Source organism: Daktulosphaira vitifoliae, unplaced genomic scaffold (assembly GCF_025091365.1).
Source record: "Daktulosphaira vitifoliae isolate Bord-2020 unplaced genomic scaffold, ASM2509136v1 Scaffold_1, whole genome shotgun sequence".
Classification (NCBI taxonomy): Eukaryota; Metazoa; Arthropoda; class Insecta; order Hemiptera; family Phylloxeridae; genus Daktulosphaira; species Daktulosphaira vitifoliae.
In genome coordinates this window covers 66,468,094-66,494,042 of record NW_026099572.1, presented here as the reverse complement: position 1 = coordinate 66,494,042, position 25,949 = coordinate 66,468,094, and the positions used below count along the sequence as shown (strand labels likewise).

The following is a 25,949-nucleotide window of genomic DNA, read 5'->3' as shown; positions in this document are numbered from 1 at the left end:
ATATATGAAAATTTCGGGATCATTTCTTGTAGTGTCATTATAAGTCAAATTTGTCTTTTAAAATAAACTTGCTTGTAGACATTATTATAAAAATCAAGACCTTATTTACATTTTATTTCTTGAATCATAAAATATGAATCTAACATAGATCAGAGAAGGTAACCGATGAACGCATCTCAGTTAAATTAAACAACTTTGCGACCACAAATATTTTGTCTTAATTATGTCATTGTATATATAACACCCATACAATGACAAAATTAAAGGATTTTCATATTGTTTACCTATATCAAACAGAGCCGGATTAAAACATACTAAGTCACAGGGATGTATATTCAGCAAAGCTCCTTCAATAAACATTCTCACGCAAATAAAAAAAAAGGTCATTATATTTTTACTTTTTACTGATATCATCATTATGATCTCCTCAGCTATCCTCTATCCCAACTATTTTGAGTCGGCTTTATCTTACGATTTAACAAGTTTTTACAATTAAAATGGATTGTTTTAACATTTTTATAAATCAATTATAACCCTTAAAAAATTAGTATATTATTATATAATTATAATATGTTTTAATAATAATAATCAGAAAACCGTGCATTCAAAATTGTTTAAGTTTCAATGCTTAAGTTACTATCATGAAAAAAAAATAGTTTTAATATTTTAATTTTCTATATCATACACTACTTGAAATTAAAAATGTTTGAATAAAAAATACAGTTTTCAAATAATCAAAATATCAACTAAAAATAAAAATAAGACTTAAAATTGTAGACTGAAATATTTAGGTAAAATAAAATAATACAGCAAAATAATAATAATAGTTATAATGATAAATAACAGTAAATAAGTAATTTATGTTACCATACATAAAATAATACTAATTCATTGTGCAAATGTGTCAGCTAATAATATTTGCACTTGCGATTTAAAATATTAATAAATACTTAGTGGCTTTGGACATTATAGAAAATAAATTAATAGTACAAGAGGACATAAATTTAAAACGCAATTTTAATAATTATAATTTTTACAACTAATGAACTCTACTACAATAGTCGACTACTAGATTATACTCATTTTTGATGTAGCTAATAATTGAAAAGCACTAAAATATTATTAAACATTTTTTATATTATGAGATGATTTTTAATTTATACAATTGATCTTTAAAGTATTTTAATTTATAAGAGTGTATTGCAACTCATTTACATTTACACATCATTTGGTAACATAGGATAAAGGAATGTCGACGCAGAATCTCTACTGATAGAATTTTCTACAATGCAAGTATATTCACCCATATCAGACCAACTGAGTTCGTTTAATATTAACTCTCCTTCTGGTCCCAACTGTGTAAAAAAATTGAAAGTTCCATTAAATTTAAAAGATATTAATTGACATTAGGTATTAAAAATACTTACTTTATGTCTTGGGTCAACGTCGAAATTAATAACTCTGTTATAATTGTCCATCCAGTAATGTCTGTATGGTGTAGAAGCACTAACCGAGCAAGGTATCATAACAGTCGTTCCCATCATTTGCATTAATACGGGACTCCATTTAGTTACTCTAGAAGTTTTTTCTGAAGCGCATTGACTACCTCTACCTAAAACAAAACAAATTGAAATTATATTTAAAAAGTCAATAACAATAAAATATAATATTTTGCAAGGTACCGCAGAGTTGACATGGAGATATAATATTCCCAAAATTAATTTATAAGTAATTTTTTTTTTAAACTGTATCAAACTTAAATTTGAATTTGATACATTAACAGCTTATTAGTTAGATTGCATATATGTCAGAATACCTTATTGTAATTAAAAAAAAAACATTATAATAATTGAAAAATAATTACATATTTATTTTACAAACTGCTGTACTATATTTTAAACATAAATGTTGAAACATAAGCAAACATAACTTCTACAAAAAAAAACGTTTTCTTCCGTTCGTCATTATATATCAAAGTTTTAGGCTTTACTGATGAAATAATGTTTATATGTGATAATTCTATAACAACCTGTTACTATCTAGGAAATACAAATTATACAAATGATACAATATTTATCTTTTTTTATCCAAGGAGTGGTTGTCTTGCAGAAACGGTAGTTCCTTACAGAACAATATTACCTTTTTCAGAATATTCATTGCACCAATTATGTAATAAAATAACAGTATAATGAACAATATTGTAATTGGATATTAAAATATACGCGACTTTCAAACTCGCCATCCGTTTTTTTTAATTTTATGTAGTGTAATATTGTAATAGGTAATAGGAGATAATTAGTTCAAAATACACATTTATTCAAGTATAACTTAAAATTATGCAATTTATTTTTATTGTATTAGCCAAGATATGGCAAAGACAATTCGAAATCTTATTAGAATCTTCAACCAATTTTTTTTACATGGAATCATTTTGGCAATAAATGAATACGCTATTTTACTTAAGTGCGCAGCCCCTTCTCAGCTGAGTTATCTCTATCAGAATAACAAAGTAAGAAATAAATCAGAAAAAAAGAGGATAGTTAGAAAATTTTTCATAACCTTGAAATTACTTAACTGTTCACGTGACTAAGCACTTATTGATATACAACTTCATAAAATGATACTTAATGTTATCAGTAACATTTATTTTACACAAAATTCTTAAATAAATACATTTAATAGCATACTAAAAAATTTATGAAATTAAGTTTAAGTTTATTTACTACTTATTTCTGGTATGTCACTTTTATTTTAATTATTTCACGATTCAATCAAAAATTGCGTCATCCATTTGAAAAAAAAATTCATTATTTATTATTTACGCCTATTATATAAATTTAAATAAATATTACAAACAATGTTTAAGCTATTTACTAAGTAAAAGATCACACAGTTCATTAAATAAAAGGAAAATTAATTTAATATTAAAATTCTAAGTTCATCTGATTATAATCAGATAAACTTACAAATTTTTTTTACATAAAATAATAATTATTATTCTCTGAAAAAAAATTTGACGTACAACAATATTAATTAACATGTAACTTATAATTATACCAAATATTTCATTAATTATTAGTTTTAAATAAATCCATCAAAATAAAGAATATAACTTCAAAAAATATATAATATTTGTAGATGATAGACCAAAAATAGTCAACATGTTATAAAGATATTGTTTAAATTTTTCTGAAAACAAGTTAATGATGATTGAGTTAATATGACCCAATCGTTAAATTTGTATGATGATATTATATATTAAAATGTATTATTTATATAAAGAAAAATATGATAATTGTTTTTAAAAATTACCAAAATCGTGTATACGTATCTGGAGAACAATATAAAACAATTAGTCTCAATTAATTAAATAAAAATAATTTAATTAATTGGGGTCTTGAAACCGATCTACTGGCACCCCGACCCTAAGATACTTTTTTATATACCCTTAGTGACGTTATCACATGTGATCTTTTCACCTAGTCGAATGTCACATTTTGCCAGTTTACACAAGTTAAATAATGAATTTTGTAGTGGATCAAGATCCCAATCAATTAAATTATTTTTATTTAATTAATTGAAATTAATTGAGTGTCAATGCGTGTTTAGCGCTGATGATGATAACATTGTGCCACTTGGACTAAGTTAGTTTAGCTAAATTTAACAATGTTGGGTTTAATTAAATTAAAACATACTTCACTAGCAAATAACTGATTAATTTAAGTATTTTTAAATATACCTTCAACAATAATTGACACTGGATCACTAGCTATTGATTGTTCTCTTGCTTGACCTGTACAAGTGTAAACTCCTTGATGATGTGGCTGAATACAGTCAATAACATGTCTCACAGTAACTTTGCCAGCACCTTGATATTCCCCTGAACTTTCGAATTCGTTTGGTCCTATTGTTATCTTAATGATAAAATTTATAGTATTTTATTATAACTTAAATAAAATCTCGTGTTATGAAAGACTTAACAAACTATTACAAATGAAAAGCAATTTTTATTACTAGTGGTTCAATATTTAATACTACACAGCACAAATTACCTGGTTAAGCTGAATTCCTCGGTTCCATTGTGCTTGAGGAACCGGACTACCAAAAACTGTACATTCAAGTTCGACCCTTTGACCAGGAGATGCTCTTATAATATTAGGTGGCATTTCTTTTACCATTACCCAGTCTTTGTGCTCAAAATTTCCTTTGCCTTTTTCGTTACCTAATATAAAAATATTAATAACAAATTTAAAAAAAAAATTAACTTTAAATAATAAAAACATTACTAACAAAACTTAATTATAACAATAAAATATATTGATAGTCAAACAATAAATATTTTATTATACGTGTTGATTCCTTCAATTTTTACCCCATTTTCATTTAATTTTAATTTTAAAGATTTTTACTCGGTTTAGTAATATACATAAGAAAATAGGTATGTGAAGTTTTATTAGAAGATACGAAAGCATTGCTAAATTAATGAATGCCCTTACACGGATAAAAGACATAAAATATAGAGGATATGATTATATACAATAAACTTACCATTAAATGAAGGTTCGTCCAATGAGTTCTAAAAGAAATAAAAATGTTGTTATATTAACTTAATGCAATTTATATTTTAATTAGGTTAAAAATACATAAGTCTGATTATAGCTGAGAAGATTTCATATAATTTATAGCTCTTTCGCTCATTAATCAAAGAACAAAAAGTTAAGAAGAAAATAATTTTTATTTCCATAATAGTCAACTTATGTTTCCCAATTAAGCATTTCTATTTTATTAGCTTAATTAGACTTTGTTAAGTTTAATGAATTAAAATAAAATGTAACTTGATCTAAGGTAATATTGATTTTCTATAGCTTTAATATAGAAAATTGGTTTTATATGAAATTTTTAGAAAAGATAAAAATTTATTTTTACAGAATCATTAAATACATTTTAAGAAATTAAAAGAAATTTTTAAAAAATTTAAGAAAATAATTTCAAGCAAAATTGTGCTATAAGTGTTTTTGGGAAAGGGCGTTCAAGTCTTCACGACTAAAACTTCCTCTCTATCTAAAGAAATTTAAAATGCTACAGCCCTTCAGAAAATATAATAGACTAACAGAATATATATATTTTAATTGATACTATTATGACCAAATTTTGATTATGTTTCATACTACACAAGGCACAATAAATATACAACCACTTTGATTATACTACAAGAACGTGGATATTGATTCTAGACTTTTTAATAAGTGAAGATTTCTAAGATCATGTTATTCTTCAATAAACAATATATATAATAATAATATTATATTATAATTATCATAATTATATAATTCAACTTTTATTAAGTTTAAACATTTCGTATTGACTCTGTAATATTTTTGTTAGTCAGCCCTTTTATATATATATTATTTTAAAAAAAGTCAGATTTTTTTTAGGTGATGTAAAAATCATTAAAGTAGAATATATATTGACTAGATTAAAATTATGTTTTTTATACAATAATGTACAATATGATACAAAAATTTAAAGTTGATAGTATCTTGAGAACTCGGATATTTAACTTAATACCTATTGATTGGACATAAATATCATTAAATTTTAAATAAATTATGAATTTATATTATGTACTGTCAAATATATATTTTTAAGTGATAAATGTTTGTTTATTTCCTCAATTAAAATATTACAAAAGTTCTTTGAATTTTAAATCATTAACAATTTGAGAATTTTATTTATGGATAGTGTATTTTCAAATACATATATGACATTTGAAAATATTACAGTATTATAGTGTTGGAAAAATTACTTTTTTTTGGAAATTAAATCAAATTACAAAATACTCAATAGTTTAAGAGTTAAACGGCTTAATAATTACTTGATGTAACAATAAAGTTAAATTACTTATTTTCATTTATATGTAAAATGTACAATTTATTTGATCTAATCACTAACAGTAATTTTAATAAGATTTCACTAAAGGACATATTTAGAAATTTAAAATAAAGGTGGGGATTCAATATAAAATTAAAACAAAATTTAATTTAATTATTTGAGTCTTTATATTTAGGCATATTTATGGGGAATTTCAGGATTAAGCCTTCTTTCATAGAAAAAACACCTTAATTTTTATACAATGAGAACGTTGTAAGAATATTTTTCAGATTCGCATCGAAGCTGAAAAGGTATTAATTTTACTATAATGCATTTTTTTTTTTTATGTGCTGTCGTCACTTTTTCTCAGCTTTCACTAAACCAATTTCTTTCAATGATATGTCAAAGATCACAAATCGTATCTAGTTGAAGACATTACCCTTAAAAATTAAAAAAAGTCACCTTGTTCTCTGTAAATGGGAGAAATCCATAAAAAAATTATTATTTTTAAAATCGGTAAATTTCGACATTTTTAAACTGTTATAACTTTTTTAAAAGTGAACAAATCAAAATAATTTTTTTAAATATTGAAACCATAGGTATTTTTCTTTCATTTGACATGAATTTTTTGAAAATTTGACCCTTAACCTGTCCTCAGGGGGGATTCAAAATAGCAACTTCTGCACAATTATTTAACTTTTTCAACTTAAGTTTTAAAAATGTTCCGGAAATACTATGAGCTTTAAATATATTGTAAAATAAAGCTAACATTATGTACTATAAGATCAAAAAAAAAAATTGTCCTGATACATTTTTTTTTTATAGGTAAATGGCCGCCGATTTTAACAAAAAATGTAATTTTTATGTAAAAATCACTGTTTAACGTGTTAATATTTTAACACTTAAAACTGCCACAACTTTTTTTAAAATAAACATATCAAAATAATTTATATTGAAACTTTAGGCATTTTCTGTCATTTGATATTTTTTTTAATCTGACACTAACATGCCCACAGGGGATATAAAAATTCAGAGTTCGTTTGATTTTTATCTCATTTAGATTTTATGACTTCAATGAATATCAAGGGCACTGCCACTACAGTCTTCTTTTGTGAAAAGGAATTTCTTATTCATATAAAAATATTTTACTATATGCTTTATTTTTTTTGTGTCTGTCATTCTTTTTTCTCAGCCCTCACTCATTGAAAAAATGCATCAAATGATTACAACTAGTGTCTAGCTAAAGATATTATTCTCGTTGCTTTTGGAATAATCCACCAATTTCTTAAATTAAACACTATCTGCAGATTTGCTTCGAAGCGTTTCTTATGATGGTGAATTTAAATAGTGTCCATATATCATCTATACTTATGCTAACTATGCTACGACCCCACTGTGCTACCGTTCTTTATATTTAACTCTTCAGTATACAATTCTAGATAAACCAGTAAAGGGCAGTATAAACTTTTTAAATAAATTGATCAAAATAAAGTAATGAATAACTTTTCAAAATTACCTCTAAATAATTAATTGAATTAAAATAAAATTACTTTATAATTAATTTCATTACTTACCCTGAAAAGTGGTATAAGATAATATCACACCACCCTGCTTGACAAAATTTATTCGTTTTAGTCGAAAATGTTTTAATATAAGAAAATGATACCAAAAAATTATGTAACTAGCAAAAATAAATTTTTTATTTTTCCCTTCAACAATATTTTTATCTTTGGGACAGCCCTGTGATTACTGCTACTTATAAATCAAGTTAAGTTACTACTCAACACTGTAGTTTTAGTCAGTTTAACAAAAAACTTATTTTTATAAGAACAAAATAAACTAATGGAAGTGTTTTAAATTATTAATTCTAATTTTACTACTTTAGCTAACTGATTATTTAACAAATATACATATATATGTTGTATGTTGTATGTTCACAAAAATATATTATACACAGTATAATATTTATACATAGTGATAGAATTTTGTATTCTTAGATAAAACATCAAAAGAAGAAATAAATTGTTTAACTCACCTCAATTATATGATTGACAGGTAAAACTGCAGTATATCCAATATTCATAAATGACATTAGCCAAGAGAATCCAAGTAGTATTGTCAAAAATCCCATTTTGATAATCATGTAGTTTAAAAAACCGTCTAAATATTCAATTATTGATAAAAAAACAACAACTTCAATTACTTTTACAAAAAATTATTACACGATATATTAAACTAAAAAACTAATTACTTTTTAAACAAAATAAAAAAACTATAATTTTACGTAACGTTGAACAATTAGTTCTAAACTGTTAAGTTATAATAAGTACGAACGAGGAGATATTGGGTTGGAGTACTTTGCTTTGGAATGGTTTAAGATATTGGGTATTATTTGAAGTATAAGACATGTTTCAGGAATTTGGTAGGTACCAGTTAATCGGAAATCGTGACAATGTTGTATTTTAGCTTGGAAGAGAATGATTCACACTGAGATCCAGTCGTGGGTTTTATACTACGACTATTATCTCACAATTATATTACATTGCATCAACCAATGCAACTAGATGGAATGTTTTCATTTTTATTACAGAGGTCAAGTTTTTAAAATCCGGTTTAGATAAATAAGATACTCAGGAATGAAAAAATTAATTATTTTTTTTAATCTAACAATACGTTTCTTTTAGCTAATATTGATAATATTTATGAGTTTATAATGTATGAGAAATTAAAATTAAAAAAATAGTTATTGAATAATAATAAATTAAGATTAAATTTAACGTCATTAAAAATGTAATAATTCTATATTAATATAGTAATGCTAAAATTAGAGATAATAATAAAATTAAATAAATACCAAAATTAGACATATTTATTTTACAAACAACAAATATTTGTATTTAATATTACCATAATAATATAATAAAAAGTAGATATTAGCTTGTTGAAAAATTGTAATTAAATAATATTTATTATATCTAACTCAAATCTAAAATCTGATAAGTCACAAAAATGTATTTTTGAGATTTTTTAAATTTTTGTAGAGGAAGATGTTTTTTTCATGTAAGGCTTAAATTCATAAGAAATTAATTAAGTTATAACTTTATAGTTAAAAATGGAAAACGAAAAACAATAACTAAAAAAATTTTTATCAATAAAAAAAAATTTCATTTTATATAAAAAACACTATTTTAATAATCATCATGATGGATTCCATATTTTTTCAAAATTTACTTGTAATATGTATTAGTGTTATAATACATATTATATAATGTAAAATTATTAGTGTCGGGGGCATAGACAAAGAGTTGTCAAATTCTAAGGAAGGCTAAATTAAATTTTTTCTTGTAAAAAATAATTTTTAGACTGTATTACATATAATTTTACTACATTTCTAGGGTCTAAATTGTAAACTGAGGGCTAAACCTATTGCTCCCTCACCCAAGACTATGCTCGGGAACTTAAGACTATACCACTTATTTAATTAAACATAAAAAATTATTTATTATTAATCTTCACATAACATTAAACTGTATTAAAAAGTTTATCATGAAATTAAATAAGTTAAATAAGCATTATAATAAAATTTTATTATAATAATAATTACCGAAAACTAACGCTAAAGTTCGTAAGAAAATCATTAGATTTTTCAAAATTATTTTTAATATTAATGCAATATAAATGTAAAAAATAATTTTGAGTACAATTTACGTGAAAAAATATTTAAAAAAATAACATATAACAAATGCAAAAATAAATTAACGTTTTTTTTTTCACTATTGATAATGTATTTTACAGTATTTAAAGCCATTAATTACAATTTTATTATTATGTACAGTTTACAAAATGTAAACTATATAAACTCTATTTACTTATGAATTGATAAGTAAATAATGTTATTTTATTAAATCGTTGACGATAAATGAAATATCGCTATAATATCAAAAAACATTTAATGACTACTGAGATATCTATGATAATTAACGTTATCATTAGGACTAAGAAATATGCATTTATACATTTTTTTTTTATTCATTTTGAAGTGCAACTTTGTGTAGAATAACTAAGTACAGCAAAATTAGTGTTACTTTGTCATAGTAACATATAGTAACGTATACATTTTTTTTTCGGGGGGATAACCTCTTTAATTCAAAATCATAACCTTAATAACAACGCATTAGCATGTTTTCAAAATAACTAACAAAAATTTGTACTGATTGATATGACTTGAATAATTTAACAAAATTTACAAATGCATATAATTCATAGTCCTAGTATTCATATAATACAAAGACAACGCAAATTAAAATGTTTAATTTGTTCTTACTCTCCCGAAAAATTGTTTAAAGTGACAAATCAAGCTTTTGGGAAATATTTACAGAGTTATAAGATTTCATTAAATATTTATTTTACAATAAGAAGCAAATGGATCTTTTCATTTTTTTAATATCACTGCTTGAAAAGATCATTTATCTCTTTGGAATATTACTGTGTTCCTCAGAAACAAACAAATAGTAATAAGACGGTATCATATAGTGATAATATATTATATTGTATTATGTATTATATTAGTACGTAATTAAATATATTTCTGCGTATATTTCAAGTGACACTACTTATAAAAACAATCAGATATTAAATGTTTGTTTTTTTTTATTAATAAAACATTTCGAACTTGATATTTTAGTATATTTTTTTTATGTCGTCAATACGATATAATTTAAATAAGCAATTAAAGATTATAAATTAATATGAATGAAATTTGTGGATCATTATTACGTTTGTAAATAATTTTTTTTTTTTATTTTATGTTATAAAGTGTAACACATATTTATATAGTATCATTACTTAATAGCATGATGTAATCAGAAATAATTAATGTAATAATAATCATTAAGTTTAATAGCTATAAGTATAGCAAGCTACTATTCAATATAAAATCACTCGGAAGTATGAGTGCCACTGTATATTTAAAGAGACACTTTTAATTATTAATACGTGACAATTTAAAATTTTTATCAGAACATTACACTTACAAAAAATAAATAATTGCGCAGTTTACACACAACTATCTATTCATTTTGAAATATTAATAAATTATAAAATAGCGCCTAAAACACCTATGTTTAATTAATAATATTTCGTATGTTAGAAAATATTCATTTGAATTTTGAATAACCAAAATTAATACTAGATATGTTTTAATTTTTAATGAGTTTAAAATAAATTCATTCATAACTTCAACCTATCTCGAGTTCAATCATTTCATTATACATATTTAAGTTTTATATAGTGTTCAGTAAGTATGTAAAGGTTTCCATTGTTCTTATTATTCTTAACAAATAATTTTTTTCCTTATTTTTTAATTACCTTGTATTTGCCGACGTATTACTTCGTAAAAAAAATGTTTCCTTTATAAATGCAAAGTCTAATAAAAAGCACTAACTGAATTTATGATTATATGTTGTGAGAAAGTAAATAAAGATAAATATAGAGTGTTTATAGGCCATTTGGTGTAAGCTACATTTTTAATAACAAATTGTTTTTATTAAACACATGAAAGGAACTAACGGATACATCAAATCAAAAGAATCTTAACATTTTTTGTAAAATGTCGCTTGCGCCAAACAGCCTGAATACAGTCGATAAAGGAAGTAGAGTTTAGACTTAAATTCTAGATTCTATTATCAGTGTAACATGATGATATAATTTAAAGACGTCAAAAAAAAAATGTATATAAAATACGATATATTCTAAGAAAAGACTATAGTTAAAATTAGTCTACTAGGTTAAAAAATATATTGTAATAAGGCATTTAGTTATAATATAGTACAAACATTTTGTGTCCCTATTCATTATTATAATGGCTCGAATATTTCAAAGATAACCTTTCACATTAAACGATAGTAAATATTTCTGTATAATATAAAAGGTATTGATAGAAAACCTATAATCGTTGTTCAATAATTTATCTTCGCTATTCAGTCGGTATTTTGTATACGGATAGCTTGATGTTATTAAAATGAATAAATCACAAAATATTTGATATTAACAGGACATATAAATTATTGATTACACGAATTTGTAAAAAAAATTAGATACGAAAACAAATATTTCACTTTCGATACAGTTATTATCTAATACTTGGTACTTAACTGATGTAAAAGCAAATGAAACATATCAGATGAGGGTAGATGTATAATCTCAGTTTTGAGCTGCTTAATTATTTTTAACTTTGATAGTTAAAAATATTATTGTCTATGATAGACAATAATTCATTTCATTTTTGTAATGTTTTAGGAAGTTTTGTTTAATATTTTTATTACAATCATTTAAATTTTATTATGATTAATAAATCCATAAATCATAATTATAACGTAGTATAATCATAATCATTTCTACCTTGAGTAAAGAACCAAAACGTTGGTAAACACCAACAAACTTAAAATAAAAAGTTAAGTCTGATGCATAGGCACGAATTAGAGGGGGGGTACACTGGCTAGTTAGTTCTCTACTCTTAAAAAATATCAAATTTTTGATTATATACAAATATTTTTGGTCTGTGGTCTGGTGTAATCGTTAACAGATAGTTTGCCAAGTATAAATACCAATAAGTTATCATTGAGCTCAAAACTTAATAAAATATTTAAATAAATATTTGAAAATTACTAATTTTACAAAACAAGAAGAATACGTTTAATTACATTTAATTTTCTCTATTTTTAAAAATATACTACGAAAATGATCTTATTATAATTTTTTTATTCTTATTATTAAATGGAAATTGAAAATTTAACTTTGCTCTTCCGATGATTAAAAAGTTAATACATTTCTTTAATCCTAGACCCTCGTTATTCGCAATATAGTGTCTTGATTTAAGTACTAGGGAGTATTAAGAGTTGGTCTGTCCCAGCATCAAATTTCGACATCATATTCACAAAAACCGTGTGTACTGAATATACAGGGTACATGGGTTATGAAATTCACTTACATTTAAGGCTCGCTATTTTTTAAGTTTGATGAAGAAAAAAAAGCAGGGGTATATCCAAACATGAGCTCCCATGATAATAGTTATAATTTTATGTATTCATAAACTAATCTAAATAAAATATTAAAATCTGTTAAGTTATTCTCGATTACTGACTATCCACTCCACCTTACATTATAAATGAATTAAAAATTAAATTTTGTGAAATCTCCATAAAATATTTGTTTTACCAGTCAATCATTCTTGATATATGCAAGCATTATCAGTCAAATTTTGTAATATCACAATTCTTGAGCCATAATAATTAACACATTTTCTGTGTGTTATCAATTAAATAATTATTAAACTCAATAAAAAAGTTAAAAAAATGAATTTATTTGTTTACATTGATTAAAATTAGATAATAAAAATATGTCATCAATAATTTAAGAAAAATATTTTGTAATTATAAAAAATGTAATTAATTCTCTTTTTATGGTTTAAAAAAATGAATTCATAATATAGTTTCACAATTGTATTTACAGTAAAATTACTATTTCATAAGTTTATATAGACTGACGCACTTCAAAATTATTATTAAGAAACACAACGATTATAAAAAAATCCGTCAGATTAAAATTATGTGATTAATTATTGACGAATATATTTTTTTAAACAATCCAAAAGATCGGTGATATATTTTATTATCAACTTTTAATACACTACATCTGTTTCCTTTATTCAATTGAAAAAAAAATTAATAAATTATTTTAATAAAGTATTCTCTTTTTATAAAATCTGATGGAAACAACCCAATTACTGTACAATTTTTTGTAAACTATTCATTTTTCTTTTGACTAATCAAAACTGAATAGTTTCCATTTATTGTTCAAAAATAATATTCAAAGAAAAATACGAAATAAAAATAATAATACTCGTATGGACAAATTTTAATGAAACAGAAAAATAATGAATTGTAATATATTTATAGTCATAGTAACCTAAACAATGAATTGTGCAGTTTCAATATCAAAAATATATTAGCAGAAACCTTATATTTTACCGAAAAATCATTAATAATATTCTGTTATTTTGTTTTACAAAAACTTATCCTTATGAAACTTAAGTTATCATAAATGATTCTCTTATTCCCATTTTAATGAACATATAAAAAATTTAATTTCTAAGTCAAAGGTCGTATAACTAATTAAAGAACATAGTACACGTGGTAAAACCAATTGAGTTTTAATAGCATAATTAAATTTACGTTGTCTTAAGGCCTGATTATAACTTAACATTTAATGAATAATTATGATATTATCTATTTTATTATCACTATGTAATATAACAAGATATAGTTCAATAATGTTTTTTATGTAGACTTTTTAAATATTTTGTAAAAATATACTCGATAAAAAAATTTAAATAAGTGACATTTGTAAAAATTACACTACTAAAATACATTTTTTGGCATATGAGTGAAGATTATTCAAATCCCAAATTTTAATAGCATTAGTAACTAATTTTCAGACGTTTATTAATAATCAGTGTCGTAACGAGGTGGTAGGGGTAGGGGTGTTTCAGCACCCCCAGGCTCTAATATCTTTCCTAAATTTTAAATCCTATAGTTTCAACTAAATAATTTTATTTATAAAAATTTATTATCAGTTTGTTTTCTTATTTTGAATTACTTTCTTATATTTAGATTATATCTATACTTAGATTATATTGTAGCAAACAAAATTGTTATTTTGAGTATAATAAAACATTTCAATAGTAAGCGACCGGGCAAAGACGATCGTTAGATCGGTCATATAGTTATATATAAACTGTCATCATTTATGCAGCTACTATACATTATATATCAATCTATATTAATGTCGGGGATTGGAGATGTGTAGGACTCTGCCCCATGTCTTTGTGACTCTTACACAATCTTAGTACGTCCTGGATTATTGCTCTAGTTGCGCCACTGTTAATAATAAATTTACTCTTGTAAAGTATTAATAATAAATTATTATTAATACTTTACAAAAGAAAAAAATGTTTCATCGTATTGTTTAAGTTATACTTTTAACAATGACTTTTTAAATAAAACATTAACACAAAGGTTTATTTATAGATTATCAAATGCAATTAAAGCAGATTTAAAGTATATTAAAAACTTTTTGATAAAGAAGACATGAACTATTTAAATGTTGTACAAAACGGTGTTACAGATAAATAACCATTAGTTCGATTGTCATTCGCTATAATCATAACGCTTTTAAAATGCGTTCTTATTACGCTATTATGTAATCTACAGTAAAACAAAAGTTAAAAGCATACATAATTAATTATTACTAGGAATATATAAAAATACTATATTATAGACTCATATAAAAATTCATCAAAAAATGTTCGGTAATACAAATTCTCATAAATATTTCTTTAATTGCTTTATTGTAATATTTTAAATACGTTTATACTATTTTAATGTTTGCATCAATATATAGAGTGTTCAGTAAGTAATAAAACGGTTTTCTATTGTTCTCATTGTTTTTAATAACTGACTTGTTTTCTTACTTAATGAACACTCTGTATACAGGTCACAATTTTATTATCTGATAACCCTTTAGAGTATACCCCATTTTATCCTAAATAATAATTCATTATTAATTCATAATAATTTATAATAAATATATGTATATACATTATTTCTTAAAGTTAGATACATTAAATGTAATATTTAATAAATAGTGTTTCATTTAAATTAATTATATCGGTAGAAAAAAATCGACGGTCTTAATGTCAATTTTCTTATCTTTTATTCTCAATTAGTTATTACAAAAAAAAACAAAATTTTCTTCAAAAATCCTTTTAAATTCTATAGTTTTTTTTATTATTGTAGAAATAATAATATTCGATCATAGTTATCGGTTAGTAAAATATTAATTAGAACGAAGGTTTATCAATCTAAAATTAATCATTTTTGCAATTATAATAAGCTTCTAACATTCATAAGCTTCAATAAGAAACTGAGAATATATTGGTTTCAGAACCACACTGAATTGTATTCCCTCAAAGGCTACAAATGATATTCACCATAATAGGCAAATATACTTACTTAGTAAAAAAAAATTATATCTATAAAGGAATACATAAGTACCTACCTAGTAAACTTTCTACTTTCCAGTGCTCAAAAATAAAGCGTTCCCTCGGCATTTTGGAATTGGACTTAAAGAGGACGCTAAATTGAAATAAAATGATTGTACTCAAAGTTTTAATGAGTCAATACATTTTTAAATTCATAATTAAACGTATTGTTTATGTTCTGTAAATATTAGCAATTGGAGGTAGATGGTTATACGACAACTGAATTATTTAAACTTTTAATGGATTTTGAGCATAAAAAACAGTTAACATTTTTTTTTATTATAAAATAATAAAAAAAAAATTCTTTAGCCCTTTCTCTTGCAAAAAAAAAAAATTGCCTTCACTTCTGATAGATTTACTATAATACATTACAAAATTTATCATTTTAAAAATACAATATTTTTTATTTAAAACCTTAAATCACTAGTTTATTGATAATGTTGTATTTTCATTTTTAATGATAATTAAATCACTATTTCGAAAATACACTATATATAAAAATAATGATAAATATATTGTATTATTAAATATTTCATTGAATATAATTGAAAAATGTTAAAAATAAAGAGTTGTTAAACATTTTTAGTCAAAAATTACATCAAAAGGACTTTCACTATATAATGTCATTATAATATGATATACTATTGTGTAATTTCAGTTATATGGTTGAAAAATTGCTGGTGATACATAAAAGTAATTAGTCATATTTTTTGAGAAAATACATCTAAAGATCATTATATACATTTATTTCAGTTTTACTCATTAAAATATTTTATTTTTGGTATTCTTTTTCAAAATTCCATTATCCTTTTTTGCGGAAGTAAAATAAAATATAAATGTATTTTACCTCTGCTTGTTTCTATAATTTCACTCATCAGTTGCCATGAAATTTTTTATTAATATCTACAAAAAGATGCCTTCCAAACTTTAAATTTATTTAGGTTTACAAAATTTTTTTTTTAATTTAATATCATGTGGCCTTTTTAAACGAATTTTTCCTGATAGTACTTTGGAATATCCATCACAAAAATATTATTTATATAAGTAATATTTCATGTTTTATGTTTTTATCAGATAAGTACTTACGTTTAATTATGACGATTTTGTACAGTATCTCTGCGCCGTGTAACTTCGTTGATGCAACAAGTCGTAATGATTTGACAGTTGGTTTCCTTAAGTTTTTATAAGGCACAAACTGATGCACCACGCTTGCGCTTTTTTTATCGTATTACTTATTATTCCTAACAATAACATTTCAAGAAATATAATATATATTTTAATCCAAAAGAAATTAACACAATATTGGTAATACAATCATAGCGGGTGGTAATAAATTGTAGTAATTTCAAATAAATACTATATTGTTACAAAAACTAACCACTAAGCAATCAGTCTTAATGCTATTGATTAATAATACTGACATCAATTATTAATGGAAACATAATTATTCTTTATATTACTGAAGTAAATTGTCTTACATGGTGTAGAATACTAGTCAACAGTCTTAATCTACCCGAAACATTTGAAGCTAATGGAACGGATATATATTAATTCTGTATTAGCACTTGATTCATGACAAAAAAAACCCCGCTCAGTGAGGACGTGGCATAGTTGGGTCAAGTTGATTAAAATCACTATCGTAAAAAACGCTTCCATGCAAATCTGTAGATAATGTTTAATTTTAAAAAAATGGTGGATTATTCTAAAAGCTACATTATCTTCTATTTCCTTATTTATATCTTGATTAAGATAAAGTATGTCGAATGAATGATGTTTTATGATTTATAAGTATAATATATATAAAGGGAAATGGCTTTGTTTAAAAAAAAAGTATGTTGAATAAAAGAGGTATATAAATAGTTAAAAATTTAAAATATAAAAAATAATTTTTTTACAAAAATCTTACTTTTTTGTTAATTTTAATGTTAGTTTTCACCATGAAAATAAACTTAAGTCTGAATTTTTTTTTTCTATAATAAAGTATATTACATAAGTTTTAACTTAAGGTATATATAAAAAAACACATCATAGTAAAACCAATACCTTCTTAGCTTCGCATCGAAGCTAAAAATTGAAAAAATGTAGAAAATTAGAGATTTTTAAATTTGTAATTTTTTTGGAGATTTCCCCCATTCACGAAGAACGAGGGAAATTTTTTCAATTTTTAAGATTAATGTTTTCGACTAGATACGATTTGTGATCTTTTGACGTATCATTGAAAAAAATCCGTTCGGTGAGAGCTGAAAAAAAGTGGTAACAGACACAAAAAAAAAACTCACCCTAGTAAAATTAATACCTTCTCAGCTTCGCATCAAAGCTGAAAGGTATTTAGAATAAAATATTCATCATTAAATCTATTATTTTGAAAAACGAGGTTAAATTGAGTTAACGAAAAATATATTAGTTTTAAAAAGCGTGTATATTACTTAAATCAATGATGTATTTAAAGAAAGGAAATAGGGACACATACTCTTCCCCCAAATTAGAATGAGCTATGTTAATATTTTATCAAGTAATATAATAATGTATTTAAAATGTAAAAATGTTGACTTTTTTTGGTTATCGATGATAACATATGTTTATTAAGTATTATTTGACATAGTTCTCTTGTGACACAAAATTCAATGTCACGTAGGGTTGTTCCAAAGCCGTTATCATATATTACTAACAAATACATTAATTACATTTTTCTGAAGTGTTTATTGCGTAGAAAGATAAACTGATATTTTTAACGTTATTTATTATATGTCTATTTTTAATTATTAAAAATAGATTTAAAAAAAAATGTTTTCTAAATTTTATGGTACTCTACCCATGAAAAAAAATTGTTTGTGTCTCTTGTTATAAGTTTCTAAATACGCTCCTGACACAGAAGATTGACTCATTATTCAAAGCTGGAAAGAATTTTGAATAAAATTACCCTTTACTTCAATTGATTTATCATAGGCAACGAGACGAGCTCAAGTAGATATGTCCTCGGTGGTATATTAAACGTAAATGACTAATTATATCAAAATGAAATATATGTATTTCAATGTAATATTTCTTATAAATACATTCCTGTTTATTCTAGTAATATTAATTAACCATTGTTTTAAATTAAATTTTGCAAAAAAATATCAGTAATAAGAATTTTTATAGGACTCTCGTAACAAATTAATTAATGAAATTCATATTATAGGTCCGAAACCAATGACATTAAGAGATACAAAATGAGTATGATAATAGAAATTTAAAAATATTCCAATCACTCAATCCTAGGCTAGGTAAGAGTGATGTAGGTTATCATTGAATGATAGTAAATGAAAGTATTTACACTATGTAGTAACCCTCCTTACAGAGAAAAACAATAAAATCTCACTTCAGACAAGGCCACATTTTTGTTTAATTGTGCCCCCTACAAAAAAAATATCGTTTATATTTTAATTTTTAACATGCATACTTCATAGTATAATTTTTGAAAAATTAACGATTTATTGTGAAAACTTCAAACGTTTCCCTTGCGACGATATAAGTTTTCGAAAATTCAATTATTAACTATGGCATTATAGAGGCTAAAAATCATATCAAAATTTTTGATTATGTTCCAAAAAATCTATATTAAATTAAAACTAATACAATGTAGTTAAAAAAAAAAAACCAAAATTGATGGATTATTACAAAAGCTACATGATCTACTATTTCCTTATTTATATCCTGATTAAGATAAAGTATGTCGAATGAATGATGTATATAAATACTACTTCTCATGAAAAAATTTTATTAATTCATACATTTTTCAACAAGTTATAGCATAATAAAGTTAAAAATATAAAATACATAATCGAGAATTTTCATACAAAAATAGCATTCGCTAGCCATTTTCACCATGAAGACAAAATAGTCCAAAATTTTTTTTTTCCTTAATAAAGTATATTACATTAGCTTTAATTTAAGATATAAAAGTGTGAGACATTCCGGAACACTTTCAAAGGTTAAGTTGAAAAAGTTAATTTTTTGTGAATAAGTTGTCATTTTAAATCCCCCCTGTAGGCAAATGTACCAAATGAAAGATAAAGACATCATGCATCTATAAAAAAAAATATATTGATTTGGTTATTTTTAAAAATGATATGGCAGTTTCAAGTAAAAAAATTTTAAAAATATCGAAAATTAGCGATTTTTAAATTTGTAATTTTTTTGGAGATTTCCCCCATTTACGTATAACGAAGGAAATTTTTTCAATTTTTGAGGGTAATGTCTTCGACTATATACGATTTATGATCTTTTGACGTATCGTTAAAATAAATCGGTTCGCTGAGAGCTGAGTAAAAGTGGTGACACAAAAAAAAAAACTTATCCTAGTAAAATTAATACCTTTTGAGCTTCGCATCGAAGCTAAAAAACTATCTGATTTTTAATAGTTATTGGTCATTAAAATCATAAATCATACAATTTTCGGTAAATACTGTTGATTTTGAATTTTTACAAAACAAAGAAATATCCACACCACTCAAAACTAAATAGAATTCAAACTTATCTAATGTACTTTATAAATAGAAAAATGTTCCAATGGCTTGTCTTCTACAAGTAATCAACATCAATAGTTAAAAGCCATGTAATTTTAGTGGAAATTACTATTATTTTTTAATTACTTATCGAAGAATTTTTAAATAGTGCTTAAATGTTCTATTTTTATATATGATTTTATAGTCCATGTAGGATGTACTGCCTTTTATTACAATACTTTACACAAAGTTCAAAATATTAATATTAACCTTACGCTTGTTAGATTTTCATTAATTAAATAATAAATTAAAGTTTAATTTTTACTCTTTAATTTTCAAGGTGTAATGTGATGTTAGGAAATTTAAATTGTTTTCTGTTAAAAAAAACTTAATTATTTCACGAAATGCAAAAACAAGAGTAATGCGTATCTTTTTCCTGATTTTCCCATTACATAATGGCCGAAATTAAAAATAAACTACACCACATGTTGTGAATAATATTTCGATTTTAATTGTTGGGACTCACCAGTATGATTGTTTTTCATAAATTATAGAAAGTTCCAGAAAATATGTATACAATTTTGCAGGAAATACTATAATGCCATTTACTTTTTAGTTAAAGTAATATTAATGGGAAACACTAGAAAAACTTCTATTAATGATAGAAATATTATTTTTTAAGTTTGATATTTTTACGGTTTATACACTACTATTATACTACTAGCTACATTTATTTTTGTAACTAGCTATATAATATAGACAATTGACTTAAAAGTCCTTGAAGCTGTGGATAAAATTGAAAAATACATGCATAATTTAAATAATCATTAAAATCTTAGTCTTCTTTTTAAATATTACATAATAAATAAAAAGTTTTCTTTTAATGAATAAGTAATTTATCAACATGTAACAAATACTTTTAAATATTTTAATTATTTTAATACACAACAGATATAATAATTTTATGAAACAACTAGGTAACAAACGAGTATTATTTATCATTTATATGTACTAATTCATCAAATAAACTAGCAATATCTTCATTATCAGGCCGAATTTCTGTAGTTTTAACTCTTTTATTGAAATTTAAATTGTTTTTAGAATCTTGAGGAATTGTTATTAAATTTTCAAAATTACTTGAATTTTTACACATCAAATTTAACCAACTCAATGGAATTTGTTTTATTTTACATTTTCTAAAAATCATACAATGCATATGAGTCAGTTTTTCATACTTAATACGCCAAAATCCTAAACTCGACAAAGCAAACTTCCAATTTTTCATTAATTTTGAATTGTAGGATTCATGATTTGAATCAGGTGTAGCAATTACTAATATACCTCCTGATTTTAAAACATCATAGGCCTTTTTACAACATAAATATCTTTGTTTTGAAGTAGGAAAATATTCTAAGAGGAATGAAAATACAACAATATCAAATTTAGATAAAGGTAATTCATTACATGTGTTCTGAGATATTATAAGTTTTGGTCCTAACTTTACTGAAAGAAAATCACACTTTACAACATTTGCAATTGCTGGGGCAATATCAATGGGAAAAACTTTAAAAGACAAATTGTTTTGGAATGGGTTGTAACAACTTCCTACATCTAATAGGGTGTAAGGTGATATAGGAATAGAACCAATTTCACTATTCCAATCAATACAAAAATTTTTAGCCAAAGATTTTTCCCGCTCTAATTCTTGCAAAAAATCATCAATAAAATATTTTAGTGTGTAATTAGAAATCCAAGTAATTCTGCAGGTAGTAATCAAGTTTTTGTTATTTATATCCCAAAATGTTGAAGCAAGTTGATGCATTGTGTTTGAGTAATTCTAAAAATTAAAGATAAAAAAATTAATCATAAATGCAAAACAAAATATTTTCTATAATAAATTAATACTTTTAAAAGTTTTTTGTCTGCACAATGTCTTTCCCATGCTTCTTCTGTACCCATCTTCAATGAATTCAGTCTTAAATTTAAATGACAATGCTTTATAAACTCTGCACATTGTTTATGTTGAATATCTACTGGTATTTTTTTTTTCTTTTTACCTCGATAAGACCTAAAATATAGAATTTTTTTATTTAATCAAAACTTAATATAAACAACTTGATTACTCTCAAAATAAATACAATATTAGAAAAACAATTTTTGATTTCTTTTAGTTACATATAATTCTTGATTTATCGACTAATAATTACTTTTTAGAATCATTCCTAGAAATTTAACGGTATTTCAATTTCATTCTAGCTTCAATGCAAAGCTGAGAAGGTATTAATTTTACTATGATGTGTTTTTTTTTTTGTCTGTTACAACTTTTTCTCAGCTCTCACTGAACCAATAAGGTACATTAATGTAATAGAATATATATATTATGGCAATTGTACAAGGGTTGAGTTGGATGAAATGGAGAGAAACGTCTGGTGTTATGTAATAAGAAAATTCCAATGAGGCTGAAATGTAAGTTTTATAGACTGTAGTAAGACCAGCTATGATGTGTAGTTCAGAGTTTTGAGTGGTTGACAAGAGAATAGAGTAAAGAATCAATGTAGTAAAGATGATAATGCTTAGATGGATGAGTGAAGTGACTAGAGAAGATAGGATAAGGAGCGCACATATAAGAAGGAGTATAGGTATAGCGTTAATCGTAGATAAGATGAAAGAAAATAGATAGTTTGGACATGTTATGAGGAGAGAGGAATCGGAAGCTGTAAGAACGGTTATGGAAATGAATGTTAAAGAAAGATGGCCAAAAAAAAAATTGAGGGATGTTATTGAATGCTATATGAGGACAACTTATATGGGAAATTATGTCAAGTGTAAATTTAGGATAAGAGCGATCATCCCTAAGTAGTTGGGATAAAGGCGAGTAAATGAGGATAAATTTCAAACATTGCATATTATTATAACTTTTTGTAAAAATACAAAATAATTTATTCTAAAATATATAGGTTATTTTTAATAAATAGGTTAACATACAACCAATTAATTCATTATCTCAATACAAATTAAATTAAATACTGATTTTAATAATATTTTTAAACATTTTTTTTCAAAAAAGTATTAAATATTGTTAATGTTAAATATTTTTTAAAAAAATCAATGTAAAAATTCAATAGATTATTTTTTAAGTTAAAATTTTAGCTTCCTTAAAAACCAATTTTTGCAACATATATTTTATAATAAAGAAAATATTAATGTAATACAAAAATGAATAACTAGTGAATGAATTCACAAGTCATTCAAATATGAATGACTTATGTTTAATTAATTACATAATAAAATAACACAGCTATAATTTTTTACTTTTGAGATACTAAGGTAGTAATTAATAGATAATACTCACACATTTTCAGAGTCCATGATAAAAACTATTTAAGAAGAATTCAACCTAATTAAACCATATTAAGTCAATGAAATAAGTCTACTAAATGAAATCTTAACCAGATACTTGCTAACTTAAATGAACTAGATAATAATTTGATCGTAGTTATAGTTGTGTAAAAAAGTCATGCAAAAAGATAGGTAAGTTTTAATGGACAAAAAAATCTAATAAATTATAATAAATATCTTAAAAATACAGTCTGTTTTGTCAAAACATTTATTAAAAAATTTATTGTTACTAAAATCGCTCGTTAATTTTGAAAAAGAGAATTTAAATGTATTGCTTTACTTTTGAACTGTGAATTATTGTAAAAATTATTTACAATAATTCCAATCAACTATGAAATAAATAAATATAGATATTAGATATTACAGATAAGATGTCATTGATCCTACATTATCAGTTATAATACATATACATTGGCAAGGTGGATATATTTACCCATAGACTTATAAATACATAGACTGCGTTTTAGGTCCTTTCAGGGGGGTCTTCATTCCAATTGTTGACCCCATTTCTGGAGATAAATAAAAATGAATAATAAATGTATAGTGTTCGTTTTATCACGAACTAGGATAAAACGAACAGCACGTCATGGTCGGCGGGAACAGGGAGTGCGGTCCTGTTTTATTATAAAAATTCCGTAGAAGAATATTTGGCAATCATGAACTATAGTGACAAACATGTTTTCAGAATACAAAATTTTAAAAAACTGAGTTGAGAATCGTAAAATAATTATTGGGACTGTTACTTTAAAATTCACCCTTGTACGTGAAATATATAACAAAATCGGATAAGGCCTTGTGTCCCGTCCATATTATCTTAGTTCGTAATTTAATCCAAATAATACCACATTACGATCACTTTTTAATAATTGATAAAATTATTGGTCGCGCACAAATGAGGAATATATTAGATAACAATGATTTTTTTTTCTAAAATATTTATCAGTATAGAAATATTGATAGGAACAAAAAAATTAAGAAACGTACTTTCGAGGAATGAGATTATATGAGATAGTATAATATCGAAATTAACTGATGTCAGAATATATTACCGAGAAATTCTTTAGGAAAAGTATCAGACGTAGTATATTAATGTGGAATATATCATCGGGGAAAATACTTTCCTGGAAGAAATTCTTTTAAAATAAAAATAACTAAATAAAGCATTTTAAGATTTATTATAAAAAAAATTAATGGACATCATTTTATTTGAAGTCTCTTTTAACTCTTTATTAACTTTTAATTAATTTCAATATTGTTTGTAAATTGTTAATTATGATTACTATTTTTTATCTTTTAACAATTAGAACAATCGTTGATTTACTTAAAGAGTACTAATAAATCTTTACATGTAAGAAATACAAATAAAAAATAAGTGCACTTATCAGTTTGCTACCAATTTTTGAGACAAGGTGTTTTATCTTTAGGTACCTAGATATAAATTCGAACCTGAATAGGTTAAATCTAAATATTTATATAGGTACATAAAAAATATACATTATAGTAAAACACTTTAGCTATATATACACTGGTGTATTTTAAAATCGAATATTATATAAGAGTTTACTAAAATATAAATTTCAGGGCTATATTTTCCCTTCATTTGTACTCGTATTAAAACAAAAACAATTAAAAATTGCTTTGGCTGAATTCAAGTAGTTCATAATTTACAAAAAAATATTGAAAATTACTTAATTTTCATGACTAATTTAGATATTTTTAAATATGAGAAGGTAATAAATAATGCAAAATGAATGGTATGGGTTTAATACCTTAATTCGATATGTTTTAAAATAAGTTAATAGAAAATCGTATTTTTTGACAGAATTCAATAATATTTATATGTAACGGCACATTTAATAATAAATTGAAATAAAACAACTTCTGCGCTCATACAAATGGTTGCATTGATGTTTTTGCTACCAATCAGAACACTGTTTTGTTATCGTAGTGAGTAAGCTATCTGTTTTCATATTTCTGTGGTCATACTTGTTTATATAACCGAGGCCCAAGTCTTTATAATTTGTTTCTAAGTTCATATCATAAGTACGTAACTACTAACTAGAAACCAATGAAATTTCGACAGGTAAATTGAA

At 24.0% G+C, this 25,949-nt stretch overlaps 2 protein-coding genes across 6 annotated transcripts; both read right to left on the bottom strand.

Moving 5' to 3' along the window:
- Window positions 1-999: 999 nt before the first annotated feature.
- On the bottom strand, window positions 1,000-17,185 carry LOC126895950 (neural/ectodermal development factor IMP-L2). Of its 2 annotated transcripts, none has more exons than XM_050668304.1 (7): window positions 17,057-17,185; window positions 7,907-8,031; window positions 4,549-4,576; window positions 4,053-4,222; window positions 3,740-3,914; window positions 1,428-1,612; window positions 1,000-1,355 (listed from the first exon to the last, which is right to left on the bottom strand). In XM_050668304.1, exons 2-7 carry the CDS (start codon window positions 8,012-8,014, stop codon window positions 1,218-1,220), a joined length of 804 nt encoding a protein of 267 aa, XP_050524261.1. In that variant the 5' UTR covers window positions 8,015-8,031; window positions 17,057-17,185; the 3' UTR covers window positions 1,000-1,217. The 2 variants fall into 2 exon arrangements, with proteins under 2 accessions (XP_050524261.1, XP_050524259.1); XM_050668302.1 differs by lacking the exon at window positions 17,057-17,185 and adding an exon at window positions 15,988-16,054.
- Window positions 17,186-21,375: 4,190 nt separating this feature from the next.
- LOC126903624 (S-adenosylmethionine sensor upstream of mTORC1) lies at window positions 21,376-24,771 on the bottom strand. Of its 4 annotated transcripts, none has more exons than XM_050681954.1 (4): window positions 24,290-24,770; window positions 23,810-23,854; window positions 22,363-22,525; window positions 21,377-22,294 (listed from the first exon to the last, which is right to left on the bottom strand). In XM_050681954.1, the coding sequence occupies exons 2-4, from the start codon at window positions 23,824-23,826 to the stop codon at window positions 21,449-21,451; spliced, it is 1,026 nt and encodes a 341-aa protein (XP_050537911.1). In that variant the 5' UTR covers window positions 23,827-23,854; window positions 24,290-24,770; the 3' UTR covers window positions 21,377-21,448. The 4 variants fall into 4 exon arrangements, with proteins under 4 accessions (XP_050537930.1, XP_050537911.1, XP_050537903.1 ...); XM_050681946.1 differs by lacking the exon at window positions 24,290-24,770 and adding an exon at window positions 23,915-24,134; XM_050681963.1 differs by lacking the exon at window positions 24,290-24,770 and adding an exon at window positions 23,919-24,134.
- Window positions 24,772-25,949: the final 1,178 nt, after the last annotated feature.